At 33.4% G+C, this 25887-nt stretch overlaps 2 protein-coding genes and 1 long non-coding RNA gene across 29 annotated transcripts in view; 1 reads left to right on the top strand and 2 right to left on the bottom strand.

Moving 5' to 3' along the window:
• Positions 1-13670, top strand: part of LOC105210440 (glutamate decarboxylase) — a 37716-nt gene extending 24046 nt beyond the window's left edge. For all 7 annotated transcript variants that reach the window (XM_011181406.3, XM_011181405.3, XM_029039170.2 and 4 more), the window contains exons 4-8: positions 2393-2961; positions 3062-3129; positions 8725-8803; positions 10962-11306; positions 12706-13670. In XM_011181406.3, the coding sequence (XP_011179708.1) occupies positions 2393-2961; positions 3062-3129; positions 8725-8803; positions 10962-11306; positions 12706-12879 (1235 nt within the window). In that variant the 3' untranslated portion in view covers positions 12880-13670. The remainder of the gene's footprint in view (positions 1-2392; positions 2962-3061; positions 3130-8724; positions 8804-10961; positions 11307-12705) is intronic.
• Positions 13671-20047: 6377 nt separating this feature from the next.
• Positions 20048-25887, bottom strand: part of LOC105210443 (adenylate cyclase, terminal-differentiation specific) — a 30155-nt gene continuing 24315 nt past the window's right edge. For 15 of the 21 annotated variants that reach the window (XM_029039150.2, XM_011181409.3, XM_054228961.1 and 12 more), the window contains 4 exons: positions 22807-22899; positions 22390-22619; positions 22235-22328; positions 20048-21134 (listed from right to left, as the gene is read on the bottom strand). In XM_029039150.2, the coding sequence (XP_028894983.2) occupies positions 21021-21134; positions 22235-22328; positions 22390-22619; positions 22807-22899 (531 nt within the window). In that variant the 3' untranslated portion in view covers positions 20048-21020. The remainder of the gene's footprint in view (positions 21135-22234; positions 22329-22389; positions 22620-22806; positions 22900-25887) is intronic. The other 6 variants (XM_054228963.1, XM_054228965.1, XM_054228968.1 and 3 more) reach the window with 2 other exon arrangements.
• On the bottom strand, positions 23242-25883 carry LOC128921390 (uncharacterized). Its single transcript, XR_008470851.1, has 2 exons — positions 25325-25883; positions 23242-25176 (listed from the first exon to the last, which is right to left on the bottom strand). It is a non-coding gene; the product is annotated as an uncharacterized LOC128921390 (long non-coding RNA).

Here is a 25887-nt window from a genome sequence, read left to right as displayed (position 1 = left end):
ATACGAATGTCTATAGAAATGAGTGTGCAGTTTGGCATGATGCCGCCGCCTTCGAGGCTCGAGGCAATGGGTTTTTAATCACACGACTTATGGCACCCGACATTGAGCAGCGACCGACTTAAGACGAAGGGTTCGCGCACGAACTTCAACCCCTTGTGGAGCGCATTCACACTTGCCACATCCTTGTTAGACGAGCTGAGTTCGTGTGCCCAGTGTTGTTGCTTTGTTTATTTACTATTTGTTGTTTGTATTTTTATTTACTTTTGTATTTGTTACGTATTTGTTTGCGATTTCATTGTCTGACTCTGCTTGGGGATTTCGCCCGCGTCCCATTTGGCTGTTGTGTTGCTGTAATTCGCAATTAGCCACAATAAATGAGCAATTTATGAACCCACTCACAGCGGCTGAAGAGCCGCAGAGCTCGTGTGTGATTTATTGGAATTAGAGCACTACGACCACTAAAGAAATCTCACTCTTACTTTCACCAACAGCCAGCAAAGAGTTGCGACCTTATTCATATTATTGCAAAGGCCTTATTCATATTTTCTAAACAGTTAGAATTTCTGTAGAAAAAAATATATCGATTTGCTAACGGAAACGCCAGATGTGCCGCAGTCTGCCGCCTAACTGTATTCGCTCACAGTCGGACCGACCTTTGCAGCGGCGACCTCGGCCTCGAATACAATTGTATTGAACTGCGCTCAGGCGTGCTTCCCGACGAGCCATAAAAGCCTGGAATTTCACATTACAATACAAAATAACACACACATATACACAAGGAGGAAGTAAAAAAATATTAATATATATATTTTTTAGACACCGTCTGGCCATCTCATTGTCTTAGCTGAGCAATGAGCGCATTACTTTCGCTTCTTGATTGCATTCAACATTTAACATACATAGCATAGCCTAACATAGCATTGTAACAAAAATTGCTCTTTTCTTTTTGATCGAAGTGGGTCTTTACATTGCGAGCCTTTCCTGGGTGTGAGTATTTTGTGACAAAGCTGCCAAGCACATCTGTTGCCAGCTTAAGGCTCATCGCCTGTCGTCTATCGTCTGTCGCATGTCTCGTGTCGTTCAATCTGCTGCTCCAAATAATTACGCCGACTGACGTTGTGATAGACAAGCGCGAATAATCGCTAAGTTGAAGGTTTTCATATTATTTGTTTTATAAATATTATTGCCTTTAAATCAATATTTTATACTTGTTCCTCTTGCTTGTTGTTGCCACTTCTAGAACATATTGTACTATATTTCAGTCATTCAATATATATGATATATTGAGGGGAGCTACGACTTCTTTGTCTACAAAAACTAGAAAAACGAAAATTTTGGTAAAATGGCGATTTATTTATCAATTGAGTTTAGATAAGCTCATTATGCTTGACCCAATGAAGCTCCAACTTATTTAATCCGTCCAAAAACCCCGTCGAAAAATGTGTTTTCTGGAGAGCTACCGAGTAGATCTCCTTAAAGGCAGGTGACTTTTTAAAATTTGGAAATAAAAAGGCCTCATGGCCCAAATATGGAGAATACTGGATGGAGAAGCAGTTCGTAACAAATTTGGGAATAGCGACGGCGGATGTGTGAGCAAGTAAGAGCAATATAATAATAATCTCCTGCTTCAGAGCTGGTCTTGCTAGGTGAAAGCCTCTGGTATGTATATAACTGTGGTTCCACGTTTCATCGAAGGTCACGAAAGGACGTAGAGTTTGTTCGGATTACGCTTCAGTAAAATACAAAGCATGATTACTCTAGTCGTCATGTGGTGTGAGAAAACATGAAACCCATTACGACGACTGATTTTTCAAGCTCAATAATACAGTAGATAGCCTCATGGTCTCTTTCATGCCTACTGTCTCAACTATCTCGCACATTTCCCATCGGTCTGCCAATACGAGATCTTTTAAATTCGGGAATAGAATAATTAAAATATTTCTATCAAGGCAATACTCGGTTGAAATATTGACATTAGTCGTCTATGACAATTTACTAATTAATCCGTAATTGATGCGAGTCTTGATTTAGTGTCGTATTCGATCCGCCATCTCAATTCCATTAAATATTCGGTCAAAATACATCATGCAATTATTCTGTGAAATACATTATTGCTTTTAAAGTTCTTCGAGCAAAGATAACAAAGACAATATCGATATCATTGCTTCGGCAAATCATTCCGCTACATTAATTTTCAATAGAACAGCTTTTTCCGCCTATGTTGCGGTCGTTCAAAGAGCGTTCATCCTTGTTTCCGTTTTCCTTCCATACATTCACAAATACATTTATATTATCAAACACGAAACAACTCTCCCGTAAAATTATTTTCTTCCTAACACTTCCAACATTTGTTTGAGTATCCCTTACATTTCCTTTGTTTCTCTCTTTACAGGACATCCACACTTCTTCAATCAGCTGTCATGCGGACTGGACATCGTCTCTATGGCTGGCGAGTGGTTGACTGCAACTGCCAATACCAACATGTTCACATATGAGATTGCACCCGTCTTCATCCTAATGGAGAATGTGGTGCTCTCCAAGATGCGTCAAATCATTGGCTGGGAAGGTGGAGACTCCATATTGGCACCCGGTGGTTCGATCTCCAATTTGTATGCATTCCTTGCGGCACGTCACAAAATGTTCCCCAATTACAAGGAACATGGCGCCGCTGGACTACCCGGACAACTGGTGATGTTCACCTCTGATCAATGTCACTACTCCGTGAAATCATGCGCTGCCGTTTGTGGTCTGGGCACAGATCACTGTGTTATGGTGCCATCTGATGAGCACGGCAAGATGATAACTTCTGAGTTGGAGCGTTTGATTTTGGAACGAAAGGCCAAGGGACACATTCCATTCTTTGTGAATGCCACTGCTGGTACTACGGTGTTGGGTGCCTTCGACAACATCAATCATATAGCGGATATTTGCCAGAAGCACAATTGTTGGTTGCACGTTGATGTGAGTGGCTGAGGACTGAAAAAGAAACTGAAGAAATCTCATATAAATAAATTCAAATATTAATTACTTGTGTTTCCCTTCTTTCCGCTTATCTTTTTAGGCTGCTTGGGGTGGTGGCCTGCTTTTGTCGCGTAAATACCGTCATCCACGTCTCTCGGGCATTGAGCGGTGAGTTTTTAAATAACTATTTACATACATATATAAGTTGTATATAAGTGAAGTTCCACGAATTACCATAAGATTCTCGAAAATTTGGCAAAACCTAGTGAAGAAAGTCTGTTATAAGTGAAGATTTTTTTTTTGTTTTTTGAGTTTTCCTTCAACGTCAATTTAACTCAGCGATTTGCGATCTACGAAAACAGTTTCATTACATTCTTCGAACGGTGACCAAAGAGATACATCATGATATGCTACGAACAGAATGATTTGTCAAAGCATCGTGTATGAATGTGAAAGCTTCGGTAATTACTTTTGTATAATTATATCAGATATAACTATTCTATTGGAACTCCTGTTATAAGCTTCAGAAGAAGTTATGAAACTATGACGAAACTGTCCGCTATTACCGACTAGCGCGAGGCGCTTTAGGTTAAGTTAGGTTAGTCTCGCAGAGACCAGTTATGGTCCTTGACGATACCATATGCAGTGTCATCAAGTAGTCTCTGAGTAGTAGTCAAGCTCAAGCTCACAATATTTCTCCTCCAAATTCTCGTACTGTGGGGCCCCCAAAATGCCTATCTTGCTAACGCAGGGCAAGGGTTCAAGAAATGCACTATTGTTTACTTGATGCATTGATCTTGAGATTTCCTGCAATCTTCCCCAACTGACAGCCCCTTTTTATAGACGTGCGTTAAAACTAAGCTGTGACCAGTGAGCATGCCAATCATGCTTTTACAGGCCCTTCTATCATATACCATATCTATAAGTTAAGCTGTAAAGAGTCTAGCGATGTTCTGGAAACTAAGACTTTTGCGAAGTTCGAAACGTTAAGATGCTACGATTTAAGCTTAAGCCTAGTTACGCCGAGAAGGATGCTCATGATCAATTTACTATCAAAAGCTAAGTCTGTCAGTGAATGGTACACCACAATTGATTGACAGAACCTCAAACCATTCTAACCGAAGCATACATACAGGTTTCTTACCAACCGAAGATGAATGACAATTATAAAATTACGAGTGCTTTTTTTTGGTACTCGTTCCTAGAGAATCCATGAGGTTGTTTCATTTGGCTGACTATTTTACGGAACTAAAACTCAACTCACACCGGATTAGTCAAAAACGTCTTTGACTAATAAGACAAAAAACATATTTTGCTCTAGCCAATACCCAGCGAGCATGCGATTTTGTCTCGTCTTGTTCTTTGCGGGTAGTCACATATGAAGCCATGGGATGTTACGTCTTGACCAATCCGAATTTATGAAACTTTAAAATCAATATAAACCAATATACAATATAAAATGCTTCTTCAACCATTTCGATTTGGAAGCCACAGCTTCACATTACGCATTAAAAGCTTTCGGTGCTGCCTTTCACTACCATCGACGGGCAATTAATCAAATGTCATACGCTCCGCTTGGCTTCAAATTGAGAGCTGTGAGCGTGCTGCTTGTCATGGTGCCCTCCATTAATGATACAATTCAACGGCATTATTTTCGAAGCATCAATTAAAACAACGCTGCAACAATAGAAGACACACTTCCATACAAATATGGCACAAAGAAGCACTAAGAAGTTGCATAACCGCAACTTAGCATAATTGAAGGCTGCAAGTGGAAGAAGGCCCATAAATAGCGACAGATTAGTGGTTACTCTCGATAAATTGCGCTCTAGTGCAAAGTGTATGAGAGAATTAGTGTGTGTGTGTATGTGCTATAGCTGCTTTCTACAAAGCCCTGAAAAAATTAAAAGCATAGCATTAGGCGCCCAACCGGCGTTGATGGATATGGTAATCAATTTGAGAGTGCTTAGGCCATTTAAAGATTAGCATGGCTGCAGCGCTACCGCAAGCCCACAGACTTTAATGCATGCAACAACAAGAACAATAGAAGAGGGAATAAGTGAACGAAATGGTGTTATTTTACTCAAGTTACAACAAAGTTCAGCGTAGCAGCTTCTTTATCGAAGTGGGCTTAGCTTAAGCTGACAAGGTTTCTGGGTTTACTGGCAGCAAGTATGAGGAAAATGCATTAGATAGATGGAAATAGTGATGTGATTTGTGTACCGTTTGTTTTTATTGCATTCCACTGCGAAAGATAACGGCATTCCGGAGCGCAGTTACGGCAGCTTTGCGTCGGTGCAGCGCCAAATATACAGCAAATTAAATTTTTTTAAACGTGAATTCCTCAAACTGCCTTTCAATGTAGCCGTTCGTAGTACAAAGCAATGACAAACCCTTATGAATTGATTCTGTAAGAATACATACGAGTATGTTGTGTGCGCCGGCGATGCAAATTGTTGCCCCTTACTCTATATGAGCCACCCTGCCCATCAATTACATTCCAACCTTGTGCACATTCTCAACGCTCTTTCCCACTCACGCCACGAGCCACCTTTCTCAGCTACTTGATTTTGAACACTTTACACTTGTCTCTCCCCCTCCAGTGCTCTGCTATTGACAGCGGGTGGCTGTTGAAAATCCATTTTACGTATTTGTTTAGTCTCGTACCCTCACAGAGTGATGCGACCCGCATTCAGCTTTAACGTCGTCTTTCTTGTTGTGCATTTTACCGTTAAGAATGTCAATAAACATCAACTTGAAACAAAAGGATTACAACAACTGAACAAATCACTCATCTACTCTCAAGTTTGTTTATGTTGTTGTTGCAACAACAGCTGGTGCACCTGACGAATTATGCAATCTGGAAAGTTGGAGAGTTCTCAGCCTTGCAGGTGACACAACATTTGCATTAAAGGATTAGTGATTGCAGTGTTTAAGTGGATGCTGAGATTGGAAGAATGTAAACTCATGCTAACATGCAATTCATATTAAATGAAACACGGTATTCCTACTTAGTTAATTAATATATTATAAATTCTAGTGACCGAAAGAATAAGCAAAAAAAAATTATTATTACCTACCAGTGTCGATAGGGTCATATCTGCAAAAAACGCTTTAAGCAACTGTGGTCTCTTTTAAGCGGGGAAAGTTCAGCATCCGTCTGTAAAGTAACCAACTTAGGCATTCAAATATGTCTTACAAAGTCTAAAACTCCACTTTTTATTCCATGACCGAAGGGTTCATGCATTCTAACCATGACTTGGATAGTTTCTTTATTCACTTATATCCTCTTAATTTCTGACATCTACAGACTTACTTTTCTTATTTTATAATAATTTTTGATTGTCGTAGGGCTTCGTTTTCCATGTATTATACATATATTTCATCTGGTGAGTAACTCTAGTTCATCTTATGACAACATATAATGCATTATACCTGCACCGATAACTTTTAGACAGGGGAAAAGTTCACTCCATTTAGAGGCCGCCGCGGTACTTACCGATGTTACTATATAGTTTCTTCAGTTCTACTTATATGACTTCAAGAATGAGGCGTCTTCAGGGATCAACAAATCAAAAATCTTAAGCAGGAACTAACTACAACAACACTTCAAATATCAACTCGTCTGAAACTAATTTATCCGATAACGTATATTTTGACAGAAAAGACTATGGTAGAGATGGGTGTGATGTTCTGGCTAACATCATCATGTTGATTCAAAGATAACTAGGAAATTAAAACCATTCAAAATGCCGAATCTATAAGAAAATTCTATAAAATAAAATATTTTTACAATATTCGAGCCTTAAACCCTTCTCTATTAAGCATATTCTTTTCCAAAGGTACTCAAAACTAAGTGAACAAAGTAAGAGTATCACTTTCAATAGATTCAGATGTAAAGTAGTTCGAAGACAGCTTGAAAAGAACATTAGCTACTTGAGCCAGCATAACAACTCTTCCAGTTATATGATAATTCCCTGCTACACTCTTTATTGGAACTTTTGCAGTCATTATGATCTTCCCGACTTCCATATTGACACTGATACATTCTACAGATGATTGATGAGCCTGTAGACGATGGAATCTTTCTACCGAGAGTTTCCTTGTTGAGAACCACAATTTTTCTTCTCATATCTCAACGACGAGATTTTTCTATTTCCAAAATTATTATTTCTTTGATAAATATTTCACTTAAGAAAGTACTCCAACATCTTCGAAAGCTTATACCAAAGACAACGCTTTAAAAACATTTAGTCGGTAGCTTACATTTCAATTTACAATGCACCACTTCGACTACGCTCGAGTTTATATCGAATTACACGAAGTGTTACTTCGGGTTTGTTCTTCAAAACTGAAGTGAGTCCACGAAGTGTAAACTAACTCTGATATCTAATTACAGTGGATAACTCTAATCACTATAATACACAAAAAAACTTCGAGTTATAGAATTTGTTACATGATTTATGCATTCTGTAATATCATTTTATGCATAAGTGTAATATCATTTTTTTTTGTTAGTCTCCATATAGAGGGACTCTTTTAAAATTCTGCCTCGATAGTAAAATTTTAAATTTTTTATTTTGCCCTGGTCGAAAAGTTCGATTTATAGAAGGAAATTTGTATGATATTTCTGTATTGCCCATTCAAAAGTTCGAGTTATGAAGATCTTCGAGTTATAGAAGTTCGAGTTATAGAAATTCGAGTTATAGAAGTTCGAGTTATGGAAGTTCCACTGTATAATCATCTATCGAAATATGTTCGATTTAACGACTATCGTATAATTTATTGAATCCTCATCGAAATACGATTAATCTTGCTTAAACCACCGAAAGTATCACTATTTGACAAGTGTTAATAAAAAAGTAAATGATAATCGTACTCGCAGCAAAATGATATGCTGCACACAAATCACTATCAATTCCGCCGGGAAAACCCGAAGTGCCACACATAAAACCGTTTATTGATGAACCTGATGAAGAGCACTCATATGCCACTTACAGCGAAGCGCCAACGAACGCCTACTCAAGAACACAACAAATAGACGCACACACTCTGCGGAGACATACGTACATCCAGTATCCAGTATGTCTGTGCGTGTGAAGATTCATGTTGTGTATAAACGCTGCAATTGAAATCTGGCAAATGTCATTCGAGTGTTTACGTTCTACTGAACAAATAAGATAACATCACGGCCTTGTGACGCAGACTGCGTGCCGCCAACAACCGACCCATGCCGTCGAGGCACAACCACAGCCGTCTTTGTGGACACACATATAAACAAGGAGACACTTTATTGCGACAGTCGCGTCAAAATTGCTGGCAGCATCTGTGCGGCAAACCGTAAATAGCTCCCAAAGGGATGTTTAGCAGGCGCGCCCATAGTCAACGCAACATTCCCGGCAGCTTCATGCCCACCCCTCTCGAAAAACGCTCATAACTTTTTCCCACTTCCCCTGTAGTGTTGTTTGAATTGAATTAAATGTTGCGGCCGTTCAACGAGTCTCACAAACAGTTATAGTGTATATGTATGAGGGTTGCTCTCATCCCTCACGATATACCTCGATGTGCCTTGAAGTCAGTAGACTCACGTTAATTGCTTGTAATTTGTTGCTGAATGCCATTTAATTGTGGCAAACAAAATTTATTAATTTCATTTACTTAATAATTAATTATGAGTTCACAGTTGCGGCCAATTATGCAATAATTTATTTCGATTTTTCTATTCTTCTGCTATTTTAATACATAAAATTATACGCGCTTTAGAGCTGACTCAGTCACCTGGAATCCACATAAATTGATGGGCGCTTTATTACAGTGCTCCACCATACATTTCAAGGAAGATGTAAGTAGACTTTTATTTAAATATAAATATTTTGATATACCGACAAACATATTAACATAAATTATATTTATATAGAGATTATATACAAATTATTAATCAATAAAGATATATGGAGAATACAGAGTGAAAAAACTTAACTAAAATAAATTACAAAACACTCTAAATATTTAGAATACATAGTACTAGAAATCATCCTTATCCATGTAATGATATTCGAAAACTAGATATGTGTGATATAGCTGAGGCTGTAAAATACATAAGGAAGTAAGAAGATGTGACATATGACTTGAAAAAAGTAAGCTCTTCAGACACCTGATATATTGATTGAAAATATGCTATCCAGGACCTGATCAAAGCCAATAGACAATCCTAATCTAAAAGAGTTATGCTAATTCTTCGAATATTCCTTCGCGGTTCCCAGGGACATTGATTCAATATCATAATGCATTTATGCATTCCACATATTTCGATTAATGAACGTCTTAGCAAAGATTTTTTTTACTCAAGTGGGGAGGAAAATTCTAAAATCTTAGAAAGTATTTTGTTTTTGGTGAAGTCCACCCTACATAGATCGAAAATGCCTTTCTCTCTTCTCTCTTCAGACAGTAACTGAGATATACTATTTTTACGACAGCATCAATGGGAACTTCTGGTCCATTGAAATCTCAACAGAATACACTGCTTCAAGTCCAACGAATACTTGAAAATGGTTTAAGATTGTTTTAATATAATTTCGGATTAAAGTACCACACAAAGTTTTAGAGTAACGAACGATATTTTTGAATTTGTAGTAGCTCTTAATGTTGAGATGTCATGAATCCAGAACGAATTTTACTGGAAATATCTGAATGTGGTATTTAGATATTCAGTCCGTAACTAGTTTTAGTCCATATTTACTTTTAAATAAGTAAGTTAGAACTCATGTTCCCTTGATCTATAATAAGTCATATATAATAGTTTTGGATATGTCTTGAGATCGAAAATACTTTTAGTCGGTCTTTCAACTGTGTTCCTTTAAAAAATAAAAAATAAGCAGAAACAAGTGCTCCAATTCATTGACCTAAGGTATCTTTTTTTTTGTTTTTAACGAACTTGAGAATGGTTAATATGGATTTAGGGAATTTTTAAAAAGGAATACTGTGATTAAGTAAGAACTAAGATTTTTTGAAGCAAAACAAATTTTCCTTCGACAAATTTTCCAAAACGAATTTATCCTAAAACTTCAACGTGCCAATGAAATGATTTTTCCACATCAACTCTTTCTTTAATTTGCAACATGATTTGTAATTTTCATCTGTGTGTACGTCAGTGTTGTTGGAATTTCAATAAAGTGCAGTGCACGTCGGGCTAATACAAATTGTATTCTTCATGCGTGCACCCAAATGAAATACCAACAAAATCACCCCCCAAAAATCGTTAGTAGCAAATTTTTGTAACAGTACAATAAGCAACAACAATAAGCAATAAGCAAAATGAGCAACAGCAGCTACACGAACAGCAACAAAAGTCATTCGTACAATATGCTTCGCATTGGTCACAGTTGTTTTTGAAAGTTATTGCCGGTTTCGGCGAAGTCAAACTGTCAGTTTTGGAATTTTAATTAAATTTTCAACTTGACTTATTGGCAAAATGTGCACTTGGCATGCTGATGATGTGGAATTTCGGGTGTTAAAGTATATATATACAAGTATACAGGTATATATATATTCAGAGTGCAGACAGTTTAATTGCGAAACTAATTTTCAAAATTAAAATGGACTCAAAAATATTTTAAAAATTTTCCACACTTTTCGCCATTTAAATTCCTTTCAGCTTTAAGTTTACTAAAAAAATACTAATTTCAGTCCTTTGTATACTCTGCCTAATCCCCAAAGTAAATAGTCTGACAAGTTCGAGAGGAATTACAATTACAACTACAAATAAGGAATCAACATGAAAAGCGCATTAAATGCGTGAGAACTAAATCTGCTGCGAAGATTACAACAAAACATATATTGAAAGCACAACTCTCACTCACACATACCGCAGCATCCCGTATACATATAGACTCGCTCTCACCCATTACACGCACTAACACTCTTCATTCTCCTGCCATCACACTTCACATGTCACTCTTTAACTAATCCGTTGCATTTTGTCCTTTCTCTCCCACCCGCAGGGTCTATTGATTAGCTGTAATCAAATGTCAGCCGAATATCTCTTCATGACGGACAAACAGTACGACATCAGCTATGACACCGGCGACAAGGTTATTCAGTGTGGCCGTCACAATGACATCTTCAAATTGTGGCTGCAGTGGCGTTCCAAGGGCAATGAGGGTTTCGAACGTCAACAGGATCGTTTAATGCAACTCGCCGAATACCAAGTGAAGCGTATTCGTGAGCAACCAGATCGTTTCCATTTGATACTCGAACCAGAGTTAGTCAATGTTAGCTTCTGGTATATACCAAAGCGTCTACGCGGTGTGCCACATGACAAGAGGAAGGAAGCTGAATTGGCAAAGGTAAGTGATGCAAAAATTTTAATATTTCTAAGAGGATAAGATTTTCAGAAAGATTCACAGTTTCGCAGCACTGAATAAAAGAAAAATATCTAAGATATCCGAATAATGATTTCGAATGCTTTAAAGAGTGGTATCCAAACTATCCAGGGTGGAATTCAATTCACTAACTCTTTTTGGATTTCGTATACAATTTTATTCACCGAAGAGCAAATTATAGATAGATATTATATTATCAAAACAAACTTGGATCAGGCTACTAATGCTCTCAAGTTGGGGTAAAATTTCCGGCGAACCAAAGAAGTGGACTCTTCTATAATATATCTTGATATCAATTGCTTTAAAAGATATCCTAGCTTGTTTATCATGCTGTAATTCTATGATGATTTATAACGAAGAGTTACTTATTTTTATTTCTTTATCGACCGATTAGTTCTACTGACCGATTGGTCGATCAACGGTTCCAGTTTTTATTATCTCGATATTGATCCTTTTTCAGACTAACAAATTCTCACGTTAATCTCATTTTGGAAAATATTCTGTACAAGGTCGAGCCTAAGGGATATGTATAATGTTATCCACGGTACTCCAATCTATCATTTATATTCTAATTAAATCTTTTTCTAAAAGTCTCATCTATATATAAGCCAATTACATTTTGAAGTTGACGGCAGCTCTTAAGCCTATAGACTTCATTCTGAAGAGAAATAAGTGATTTTCTGGCTGCTCCTACCAACAAGAACCAGTTACAATCTCTAATTGTTCCAAGGTATACAGATATTTCTTCTTCTGGAAGTTCAAATTAGTTTTTGATTATATCTAAGGTTCATTAAAATGCTAAACCTTGACTTTAAACATCCTAGCAAAGCTTTGAAGCCGAATCGAGATAGATAAATATAGTTTTAAGGACTCCGATAGAACTAAAGTTGTTTTAAAACTCGTAGATGTTGAATTTATTTTTTTGCCTCAAACCGTCGAGCCCTCTTTCAGTCCTTTCTGGTAAGAAACAATCCAACAGTTCAGTTCATCATAAAATCTTATTGAGAATGGCTTCTTTATGACGTATAATGATCTCTACTTGATCAAAATTATATATTTTGCTGAACTCCTGTCGATCCCAATATTTAACTCTTTGGAATTTTATGTGATAAAACCTGGACTTTAATAATCATAAGATGGTCCGAGTAGACCTTTAGCCAACCCACGAAGTTCTTACCATTGATATTTTCATTTAATAAGAAATATACAGTGACATGAGAACCCATAAATTTATTCTGTGTTCCCGTGTAACTGATCTTTCAACGGACACCATGTCGTATGAGTATTATTTTGAGACCAAATGTATAATATTTGAGGTTAGAAATATTTGATTTTATTCTTTTTTATCTCTTTCCTCCCACAGCTCTGCCCCATCATCAAGGGACGCATGATGCAGAAGGGTTCACTGATGGTCGGCTACCAGCCAGACGATCGACGTCCAAATTTCTTCCGTTCGATTGTCTCATCGGCCGCTGTGACCGAACAGGATGTCGACTTTATGCTGGATGAAATACATCGATTAGGTGACGATTTGTAAACGAATTGTGGAACTGACAACGCTGAGCTCACTTGAGTAACTGACTGTGCAATTACAGTTACATAAATAATATGTACAGTTAACTAGGCCAATGGCGCAACTAGCAGTTCTAAAGACACTCAGAGCTGTAGGCGTTGCAACTTAGGCGATGACATAGTTCAATTAACGAAAATTAGGTAACACAAAGCAACAAAAAAAAAACTGATTATAATAAAAAAAGACAAAAATTAAAAACTATTATTTAGCAAACTCTACTATAACGACCAAGAACTATCTTTAAGGTAAAAGCATATCAAAGCAAAATAAAAAAACAAAAACAAATAATGTTGTTCGCGCTTGCGCAGCGCATACATACTCACATTATACACTTAAATACATACTATATTACATATTAATGCGCGCTGTAAACACATTGTTAAGTATTAATGAGATCATTTTAAATTAACTGTTTTTAATTGTTGTTGTTATTGTACGCCTGAGACACTTTAATCACTGTTTCGTTTGCATACTACATATATACTATATAAATACATATATCTAATGTTATACATTACTTACAACTATATGCACACATATTTACAACAACAACAACAACAAAAAATAAGAAATAAATATGTATGTAAGCTGAATATTAACCAAAGAACTACTTAAGTGGAAGCTAAAATTGTGGAATGAAGATACATAAATCCCCAACCTCGTTGTCAATTACAACTAGTCTAACGGTATAAATAACTTACAACTGTATGCACTGGCACTTGCCGAGTGTGAGTGTTGTAAGGTGCATTGAACCGTAGCAAAGTAGCAAATTATTTAATTAAATGCAACTATTAAATGCTGTTTATCTGTAATTATATTCCATTCATGTAAAAGTGTGTGTATTTTGAAATTATTAATAAACTATTATATATATATGTACAAAAATACATGCACTTATATATACAAATATTTGTGAAAAAAATTTGAAATATTTAAACAAAAATGCCAAAATTACACACTGTGCATTGAGTAAAAGTTGAGCTAACTTATGGAATACGCTTGGGACTGTTATTTGAGTAAAATAAAAATTAAAAAAAAAATACATTTACATATTCACACTTATATAAATATGTATAGCAAATGTAATATTAATATTTAAACGAAGCACTGCATCACTGCAAAAGTAAATGTGTTATTATTTAGAGCACCATAACCACCAGCACGCACCAGAAATGCAGCATCATCGCCCACCACCAGCAACACATACTACAAACCCCCGCCTGCAGTTAGGGAGCTGGAGTTTAAGCACCAGCTGAAAAATGCAATTACAAAAGAGATAAATAAATAAAAATATACAAATTTATAAAAAAATAAAAAAAATATTTTAATTTTAAATTTTTTTAAAATAATTTTCTTTTAATAAAAAAATGCTTACTTGTTGATTATAAAGATATGGTAACTTTAACGCATAAAAAAATATACTAAATTAAAATTTTCGCGAAAAATCAGAAAAAAAATTAAGGGCAATAATAATCCGATTTGCTTTTTAATTTAACCAATTTTTGTTTTTCGAAAATTTATAATATATTTAAATATTATTTTTATTTATTTTTAATAATTCATACAATTACTTTAGTAATTTTATTTCTTACTAATAATTATAATATTAAATTTAAGTTTTCACTAAATATTCATAAATAAATAAAAATCGAAGTTATAGTGTTCTAAAAAATATTCAAACACACATACCTACACATACATAATGTGCATGAAAAACGTTAAGTACCTAAGCAAATAATTAAAGTTACCTGCGCTTGTTATAAATAATATTTATTTCAACATAGTACAAAAAATAATTTATAATTTTGAAAACTTAATTTTTGTTTAGCCAATATCGCTAGCTCAATTTAAGCTATGAAAATTATATTTAAGAAAATAATTGCTGCAAAAATTATTGTGTCAAAAAAAAATTGAGGTTATGTAAATATTATTTTTCGATAAAAAAATATTAAATAAATTATTGTTAAATTATTAAATTATAAATTATTTTCAAAATAATTGCTTATATTTATATGAAATATTTTTTTTTTAATAAAATCATTAACATCTTTTAAAACTATTTTTGTTTTAAACTAATATTGTTTAACAAATTGTGTTTATAATTTTAAAATAAATTGAGTTTATCGAACTATTATAATTTAATTTACAATAAATAAATTAATTTTTAAATTATTGTCTAATAAATATGATTAAGTAAAAATTAAATATCTAATCTGCAAATAAAAATTTCTTGAAATAAAATAGAAAAACAAAGCTTTTTTTTATTTTATTTTATTTTATTTTATTTTATTTTATTTTATTTTATTTTATTTTATTTTATTTTATTTTATTTTATTTTATTTTATTTTATTTTATTTTATTTCATTTCATTTCATTTCATTTCATTTCATTTCATTTTATTTTATTTTATTTTATTTTATTTTATTTTATTTTATTTTATTTTATTTTATTTTATTTTATTTTATTTTATTTTATTTTATTTTATTTTATTTTATTTTATTTTATTTTATTTTATTTTATTTTATTTTATTTTATTTTATTTTATTTTATTTTATTTTATTTTATTTTATTTTATTTTATTTTATTTTATTTTATTTTGTTTTATTTATTTTATTTTATTTTATTTTATTTTATTTTATTTTATTTAATTTAATTTAATTTAATTTAATTTAATTTAATTTAATTTTATTTTATTTTATTTCATTTTATTTTATTTTATTTTATTTTATTTTATTTTATTTTATTTTATTTTATTTTAATTTATTTTATTTTATTTTATTTAATTTCATTTTATTTTATTTTATTTTATTTTATTTTATTTTATTTTATTTTATTTTATTTTATTTTATTTTATTTTATTTTATTTATTTTAATTTTATTTTATTTTATTTTATTTTATTTTATTTATTTTAATTTTATTTTATTTTATTTTATTTTATTTTATTTTATTTTATTTTATTTTATTTTATTTTATTTTATTTTATTTTATTTTATTTTATTTTATTTTATTTTATTTTATTTTATTTTATTTTATTTGTTAAATGTATATTAATTATTTTAATTAATGGCTTTGATATTAAGATCGCAAAATTATCTAAAACAAATAAGATACTAAATAGCAATAAACATATATACGCAATTACAAAAGTGCACATGTAAATATATAAAATGGAGGGAAGAATGTGCAATATAAAAAAAAATAATTAATTAAATAAATAAGAAAAATATTTTGGTTAATGTAATTTAATTATAGAATTATAATATTATTTTTTTATAGTAAAATTGATAATTCATTATTATTAAATGATAATTGTTTATTAAATTTACTTATTTCTAATATTTTTAATATTTAATAATTAAATATTTTTTAAGAAATTTGCACACAGCACTTAAAAATTCACATTTTAGCACAGTTTTTTTATTTAAAAGCAATATTATTTCTTTATTTATTATTATTATTGAATTATATTTATATGTCTATATGTATTAAATCTGCACAAAAAGTCAAAATTACTATGTTGTACATGAAATACTCTTGAAAAACTGCACTCATTAAATTGAAATTAAATTGTTAAATATTATAACTACTGATATACATACCTTTACATATATATACACATATAAGTAACTCAATTCTGGCGTATATAAGTGTGTTTTATGCCATAAAAAAAAACTATAATAAAATGAAAATAATATACATATTTACTGTATCGGAAACCCCAATTAGATTGCATTTTATTGTTTATGTACTTATTGTATTTGAAAGTCAAAATATTAGAAATAATAAAAATCTATAAACAAAACAGAAAATACATTCTACTAATTAGTTGTCTCTAAGGTGACTATGTATAAGGGCATATGTACAGTATGAATACCATCTCTATGCATATAGTGCCGTAGATGTATGTATATATGTGTGTTTCAGATATATATGTACATACCTATATAACTATGGGGACACATATATGCATACATAAATCCCATTAAACCAGAAACATCATAAATAATTATAATTAAATATACATACATGATTAAAAAAAAACTAAAATCAAATTTGGTTTCATTTTGAACAGAAGTAGGTGTTTTTGTGCTCATATAGCTCACACTTCGTTGCTTGTTCGTGAATTATTGGTCAAAAACAATACTGTAACGATTCCCCAGCCTCCATATTCAATCCGTGTGACTATTTCCTATTTCAAAAAATAAAGAGAACCTTAAAGGGCCATCGTTTTCCAAGCATACGAAAAATCGCTGAAACATCCCAATCATATCTCAAAAATCGAGTTTGAGAAGAATTGGAAGAACTGAATTGGAAGAACTGAATGATTTATTGTTTACCATATTGGGAGATATAACTTCAACAACATTGCTGAAATTCCTTAGTTTTGTTCAGTGCCCAATAAGAATCCCAATAATCTTTATCAAAGATGAAGTAGAAACGCAAATTAGTTATAATTCAAAATATTGTTCCTGACCTACGTTTCTAATGGCCTTCTAAAATTAAATAAATGAGTTTGAACTTCTTCATATCATTGTTTTAGACATGACTACAAAACATCAGGCTATGCCATTCGTCATAGTGGACCCGAACGCTCCTGATCCATTATACAATCTGGTAATCAAACTCAAAGAATCTGATCCGATCAACGGGATTACCACAGTTTCAATTATTTCTAAGTCATACCATACTAATTAATTTTATGCGAAAAAAAGTCTACAAGAGTAAGATTAGATATCTAAAAGTTGGAAACGTTCAGGAAGGTCTTATTGATTGGCATGGCCACTTTTTTCGTGACAGATATACGCTATAAAGGGAATTGGGTTACCACCCATTATATTGAAAAAAACTAATAAATAAAATAAAAATATAGGAAAATTATTATAATTAAAAAATTATATACCTTGGAATCACTGTAATACTTTGGATGCTATAATTTTATGTTTACTATAACAGTTAGTCAATTCTCAAACCTTTTTGCTGAATCATTGAGGAGCACAAGGTGTGTCAAATGAAATAGAACGTATGAAAAACATACACTTTGAACATATTACCGTTAAATATGTTATGACGGTGGTTGATGCGACTGATACCAAGCATTAAATGGCTCCTTTCTACCTTTCTAACGTATAAATCATGCGTTAATTACCAGAGGGTGCTACCAGAGGTTTCTGTTAAAGTTCCAATGGGATTCTTAAGGATGAATTGTCAAAACTACCCGATATTCGTGTGTTTAAATGTATGGGAGTTTCGGATAGCCGCGGCTTGCTGGGTACTAAAAAGAATACTATTAAAATTGTTAGAGCTAAACTCTTTTAAGACGATAAACGTTATCGGATGCTATTGTAGTAGGTATAAAGATTAGAGAAATCCAGAAAAGAGAAACAAAAATACATGGAAGACAATTCAACAATGGAGTACAAATGATAGAAATAATAGTAAGCAGAAGTTCGAATATAATTCAATGGTCAAATCATCGGATGATTTTAATGAAAGTTTGGATATTTAAAATTTCCGATGAATGGATACTGATAATTGAACAAACTATCTGTTTACAGCCGTTTCCGCACTAAGCTAGCGGAACTCTATGTACATATGTTTAGTATTTCATGTCTGGTACGAAAAATAGCCTCATAGTAAACCATTCTAATAGGTCGAATTATGATCTGTTCCAGAGGGCAGATAAATTACATATCAACTATCTATAATCTCCAATAAAAGTCAAAATCATGGAAAACATGAATCTTAGTGGTTTCCAAGTTCAGCGAGGTTTACTTAAGGATAATAAATATTAAAATAAACAAACTCGTATGGCCATGTAGATAGTGATGTTAGCAATTTTTTGAAGTATTTTCACGGAATTTCTACTAATCTACTGAGTAGTAGTCATCGTTCAGGATGCCTGCACCTGACATGAATTTTAATAGTTTATGAGGCTTCACTAACGATATATCCTCTAACTTATCGTATTGTGGGGCCCCTAAGTACCTAAAACGATGTCTCGCTAACGCAGGACAAACGCATAAGAGATGCTCCACTGTTTTCTTGGTGCCACGCTCTTGACATTTTCTGCATTCCTCCCGATCTGACAGCCCCATCTTATTGACATGTGCCGCTACTAGGCTGTGACCGGTAAGAATGCCAACCATGGTCCTACAGCCCTTTCTATCGATCTCCAGTAGGGACCTGGTATATTTTTGATCTACCGCTTTGCACATAACCTCCGCAGTTTAACACTCCGGTAGATCCTTCCAGCGAGTTTTCTTGCCATGCAGCTGTCTATGGCGTCGTACAGAATGTGTATGAGTTTACCGATGTTGATCATGTTTCCGCTTACATAAAAAAAGGGGGAAGAGAAAACCGTTTACTTCGAAATGAGTAAAACTCAACAGAAACACGAAATGAGGAATCTCGATTAGATTTACTAAAGATTTCCATTCACTAGTTCATCTAGGGTATCCATTCAACGTAATGGAACCATTTTTGTTAGTAACTATCCTCGTATATATATATATATATTTGGTCGAAACATCGAGCTTTTCGAGTTTTTTTTTTTTTCAAGTTTTTCATAAAATAAATATTAATAATAAAACATTCTTCTATGTTAATAAATTTCTTTTTATTACTTGTTTACATTTTGACAACTCATCGGAAGCCGTTAGTTTACAAAAAATCTTCTCAGTTATATCTAAACATAAAAAGGACGTTAGCAAGAGGTCATAAGCGTTACATTTTAAAGTATGTATATATGTTTTTAAATAAAATATTTTCTTTGTTAAAATTTAGTAATGTCTTTTGTGGCAAAAAAAAACGAAACAAAATGTGACGAACAGATTTTCTTTTTTAATACAGCTTAACAATGAGATTTCGCAAATCTCAAACAAAGTCGGGATTAACTTCTTTCACTTTTGTGATGTGTGCGTCTTCAATAACAATTTGTTTAAGTACAATAAAATACAGCAAAGCGTTTACTCATATCATGTCTTTTGTATACTAAGCATTATTAAGCAACATAAAACAATGCAACTCAAATACATGCATATGTGTATATGTAATATTTTATTATTAATATTAACTCTTTTAATTATTCTATTTATTTTTGTTCGTTTTCTCCGCGAAAATGCTGTTTCTTCATTACTATATGTATGTAAATATTTTTGCTTAAATTGTATAATATCAAAATACACACAATTTCATTTTTTGTTAAATTTTTAGCAAACGCCTATTTATACATATTTACTATTTCACATGCGATTATATACATACAGATATATATAATATAATTTTTTTCTTCTTTGTTATTTATTTTTTGTTGTTTTTTTTTTTCTTTTATTGTTGGTTTTCAAAATTTCGTTGAATTCCATTGGCAAATTTGTCTATTATTTCATACATTTTTTATTTATTTAATTTCAAATAAAATATTAATTTATATAAAAATTATTATTTTATACTATTTAAGTGTATTTGTATGTGTATCGGTTTGTTTGATTGGCAAGTCTGTTTCAATTGCATTTTTTTATATTTTCATACTCTCTTACTGCAGCTCTCATGTTAAAACCTTATTTTCATTTTGCATTTCACCGTTATTATTGTACATAAATTTCGGCAGCGAATTTCTTAGCCATTTCGCTTAGTAATTCCATAAACTTTATCATTGCACCTACACTTTGTAAAAGTCAACTATTTTAATCATAAATACTAATTTTGTTAGAAATTAAGGAATTTCTCTAATTACATTGCATTTTTATACGAGTTAAACACCGTAAGTTACAAAAAAATATCAAACCAGATCGAGTAAAATTACTTAAGTTTAGTTAAACGCAAGAAATTTGTTAAATTAAATTAATATTCGTAGCCGATTTCTGGCATCATTCCCATCAACAGTTTGTGAGTATTTACAGTCCAACACCGTTGTCTCTTTTATCGCTTCGCTATCGTCGTCGTCAACTTGATGGTCCACACCATTTCAGTTCTTTCGTTTTTGTTTTTCATTTTTGCTTTGTTGTTATTGTTGCTTTGTTTCGAAGCGCCACTGGCCGGTGGCTAGTACTGCGCTTCACGGTGGCCGCCGCATCCCTCAGTAGGATGGCATGCGGCGCGTTCATCATCAATCGGCGGAGAGCTCATCGATGCGACAACGCACGGCATGTTCCACCACCTCCAGACTCGGGTAGTCCAGCTCTTTGACAAGACACAGCGTTGCTGATAGCAAATTTGAACTCTGGAAATATGAAAAGAGATTTTTTGTTTATTAGAAAAATAGTTCAGTAAAAGTAATAATTTTCAAAGCAAATCACGATAGCTCCATATCCCTTGTAGCCCAAAAGAAATGTAGGGTTTCTGAGTCTTTGCTGTTCTCAAAATGTTATAGCTTCCCCCTGAATCCTCAGTATGATATTAAGGCATTAATTCTTAAATAAAACAAGTAAGGGAGGGCTAAGTTCGGGTGCGACCGAACATTTTATACTTACTATAAGTAATTCCTGAACTGATTTCATTAATTTTCACCACCAGGGTACATATATCCAAGACTAAACGCTCACTTAAGTTGACTAAGACATTTCACATATTAACCGATTTTCAAAGTTAAAGTACACGGTATTTTTGAAAAACCTATAAGTAGATTTATGGATGCTAAGAGAAGTTCTGACCCGATTTTAACCAATTTTTGTTCAGAGACGCACTATTAGAAGAAAAAGTTTTCCTCTGAGTTACATTAAAATATTTGAGAGATTTACCGATAATATCTGTAAAAAAAAATTAATTTTAGGCACTGAGTTCTTCATGTTCGATATACGGGGCCTTGAAAAGTTATAGTCCGATTTCGACAATTTTTCAGTTAGTGTTGTCATATCTCAAATATAGTATTTGTGTAAAGTTTTATTCCGAAATCTTCATTGGGTCCTCATGTATATACATATTATAAAGTGAAAAATTCGGATGGAATTCAAAATTATATTATATGGGCAGTAGGCATGGTTGTGAAACGATTGCGCCCATTATTATCTGTAATATCAGGAATTTCATTGAAATCAGTGAAATAGTTTCTGAGATATGGTTTTTGGCCCATAAGTGGGCACCTCACGCCCATTTTCCATTTTTTTAATCTGAGTGTACATTTAAGACGGACATGCAGACATACGGATTTCAAATGTACTCGTCACCCTGATCATTTTGATATACATAATCCTATATCTAACTCGTTTAGTTTTATGACTTAGAAACAACCGTTATGTGAACAAAACTATAATACCATCTTTGCAATATGTTGCGGAAAACATATAAAAGTTTCCAATTGTGTTCTTTAACCTTCACACTTACCCGATTTATGGGACGTCTATGATAGCCCGAATAATGATTAAGTACAGCTGTTGAGACGGTGCTGGCAGAGTCGCTGTAGCGTCCATCGGGCCGTCTATATTATTTCGAAAACAATTTATAACAATAAACAACACAGGAAAAATTCCAACACTCACCTAGGTCGCGGCCGTTCCGCCTCCTCCCAATCGCCACCATTTTCACGCGCACTGCCATTCCGATACGCATAACGGTCGCTGACGTCACCGCGACGCGGACCACCCGCATGATGCAGCGCTGCTGTGCTGCCAAATTGATTGTGCTGCTGATGCTCCTCCCACTCGGTCAGGTCGGTTTGACTGTGACGATAATGAGCAGGATAGGACGGACGGTCAGACTGATAGTATTCCTGCCAAGTAAAGAGGGCGGAATAAATAGCAAGGCATTTGAGGAGAATAGAAGTAAACAAAATGCAATAAACAATAACAAACATTGTAAAGAAACTTAAAAAATAAATTAAAAATAGCTTACCACTCAAATTAATGGTTTAAAGAATAAAAGCAACGACACCTAAACCCCAAATTACTTGTACTTACCTTCATCGATTGTGTGGATATGCTAGGCGGTATGGGCGCACGTTCTCGATACCCCACATGCGGACTATCCTGGTCCGAGCCGGGGGAGCGTTGCTATTACCAAAAGTCAAGTCAATGTGTTAGTTTAGATTTCGTAAGACCACAGGGTTAATCAGGTGTGGGAACATTTGTAGATACGTTGTTGGTGTGTTTTTGTTGTTGTGATAAATAATCGGTGATTTTAGTGCAAAATTTACATAACAAATAAGTTACTGTTAGTTGTAGTTTGAGTTAACGGTAAATATACATATATACATATATCGAAATTTACAAAGCATATATACAAACATTGAGATCTCCTTTGACTACGAGCACAATGACCGCATCGCTTACAAAACTCCTAATACGAAGTTATGAGTTCATTTCCTCTTGCGCTAAGCGTACATACAAACATAATTTGACTTCGCCCAACCCACTTTGCGGCGTCCATGGAAATGTGTTAATTCGGCACAAATTTCAACATTTCCTTGAACACACCCAGCCCAACCTAGTTCTGGCGCTGCATGCCCGTACACTTGAATTTACATAAGGTAATGTCACCGAATTCGCCGGTTAAAGCGTGGAAGATTTATGCCAGAATGTTTGTATGCAGTTTCATAAGCATTTGAAATATAATATTTTTTGGTAAATGGGACGTTGTTGACATTGTGTCTGTACGAACCCAAAATTCGCGTGACTCTTGCAGTGAGCTTAGTCTGAAATTCTTCATATATGTATACTACAGTGATTGGCGCCGAAGCGGAGTTAGTTAGCTTATTTGCTACCACATAGGGTATGTTAATGAAGAGGGTGTGATTCTAGAACCGAAAAACTCGATGATTCAAGATGAGCGATTTATAAGAATCCTCCGGCGAAATAAAATGTATCGTTATATCGGAGTAGTCCTTGATATGTCAAGATAGTCGACAAATCTATAATTATAGACTAACTACAGCCACATGGAAAGAAGAAACAAAGTACGAGAAAATGTCTACCTTTTTCAGTTTTCAGAAGTCATTAGCGGTTATGAGGAATATTTAACCCTTCTGCACAAATTGAGATTGTACCCCTCATAAACAATTTGTGGGTCAATATGACCCAATAGCAAAAACACGTCAGTATGGTAAAATTATAATGGCAAACTCATTTTTTTTATTATTCAAACATAAAATTAACAAATTCAAAACTGTTTTCAATAGGAGTCAGTAAAAAATACATCAATTCTGACAATTTATACACATAAATGCCTTTACACTATGTTGTTTGCATATAAATTTCAAGCATTTATCGCAACGAACTGAATGCTTGTTGGAGTTTTTAGTATGTGGACAATAAAAACACCTTTGTCTCTTACCCAAGAAGCATAAAAGAGAATCTTGAGGCTGCACGACCGTGGATAAACTGGGAGTGTCTGCTGCGACTGCTTCCTGGATGTTTTCCACAACTCTTTTTGCAGAAGGACCATAGGGCATTCGCTTTTGGCGTGCAATGTGCGGGGTTACCAAAGATGTGGCCAAGTCTACTAAAAATAATCGCCGCTTAAAGTTTTTAGTTCTGTTCCATTCGGGATTAAGTTCGGTCCATATAACATATGCGTTATATCCCGAAACATCGACCATATTGGAAAAGAGTGCAACTGGCCATCGTTTCGTTTGGCGTTTACATGTGTACGTTGCTACTAATTGGTCCAGCGCATCAACACCTGCTTTAGTCGCATTATAGTGATGTATTATTTCTGGTTTTTTTTCTGATCATCCCTAGTCTCTGCCGAATGAGGAAGCACTAGCACGCTTTTTCTGTTTAGTCACATTTGAGCATAAATTTTCTTGGTGGTCAAAATGACCTACAAATTGTATACGCGTACGAAAAGTTTTTAAAAAATTATGTAAAAAAACTAGCTCGTCCGGGAAAAAAATGTGTACCTACAACTAATCATAAGACTCAGACTGAGGATATCAAAATGGTTTTATAAGCAATTAGCCATCCTAAGGCATGATAATACGCGTTTGTTTCTTAAATTTGGGTCATTTTGACCCAATTTGTGCAGAAGGGTTAAACTTACATAAAGCTTTTTTGGCATACACCAAAAATAGTAAAAACCGCCCAACCAATAACACTATACGGCGAAATGGACTTTTTTTCTGTGTATTGGACCAAAATGATTTTTTTCCGTGAGATTCAGAAAAAATTAAAAAAAAATTGCGAAGACAAATCGAAATATTTGGTTTCGAAGTTCGAAAAAATGCTTTTATAAAATAATAATTATTAATTACAGGATATAGTTACTAAAAAATCTGAAATATGGAAAAAATCTACATTCTCTTCTTAATTGGATGCTGTATAAAATTTTTCCTTTAAGCTGATATAACTTTTTTGCAAACTTCGAAAGCAAATATTTCGAATTCGAAAATCGGAGAATGCAATTTTTTTACTCGGAAAAGTATACAATACAACTTCTAAAAATAAAGATTTTTTAAAACCAGATGGACCAGGCTGATACTGATACTGATAAATGATATTTTATGGCTTTGGTGCCAAAAAATTTCCCAAATATGCTATGAAACCTTAAATCTTCGAAGGTAGTATCTTCTTGCCTCTGAGGACACCGCAATAATTAGGATAATGAAATACCTAGAAGCCTTACTGTCGTTCTCTCTTCTCAATCCCATTTGTTAACTTATAACTTATACGAACTCTGTATTAAAATATATCTATATATCACAATATAAGACAAGAATCATGCATTTAGACCTTTGTTTAATTAATTAATTTAAAAATGTGTCTCGCTTAAGTTTATAGACCAAGAAAATGTTCAAATTTCCCTCACAAAATAATATTTATATGTATTTGGAAGAAAAAATATACCCGATTTTAGACTTCACTCCGTTCAGAATTGGGCCTGGGGTGACAAAATATCCACATATACCTTATTTTGGATAGAATCTGTCTATCATAAAGCTATATATTTGGATACATCACTTAGTACTCGTAGTCAATAGATCTCTGTTGTACTCTCTACACTCTTCTGCAAATAATAAAATGTTCAACAATCGTAAAATTCTT

This window comes from Zeugodacus cucurbitae, chromosome 4 (genome assembly GCF_028554725.1).
Source record: "Zeugodacus cucurbitae isolate PBARC_wt_2022May chromosome 4, idZeuCucr1.2, whole genome shotgun sequence".
NCBI classification, from domain to species: domain Eukaryota; kingdom Metazoa; phylum Arthropoda; class Insecta; order Diptera; family Tephritidae; genus Zeugodacus; species Zeugodacus cucurbitae.
Note: the sequence above shows the minus strand (reverse complement) of the source record. Positions and strands in the feature narration are given on the sequence as shown.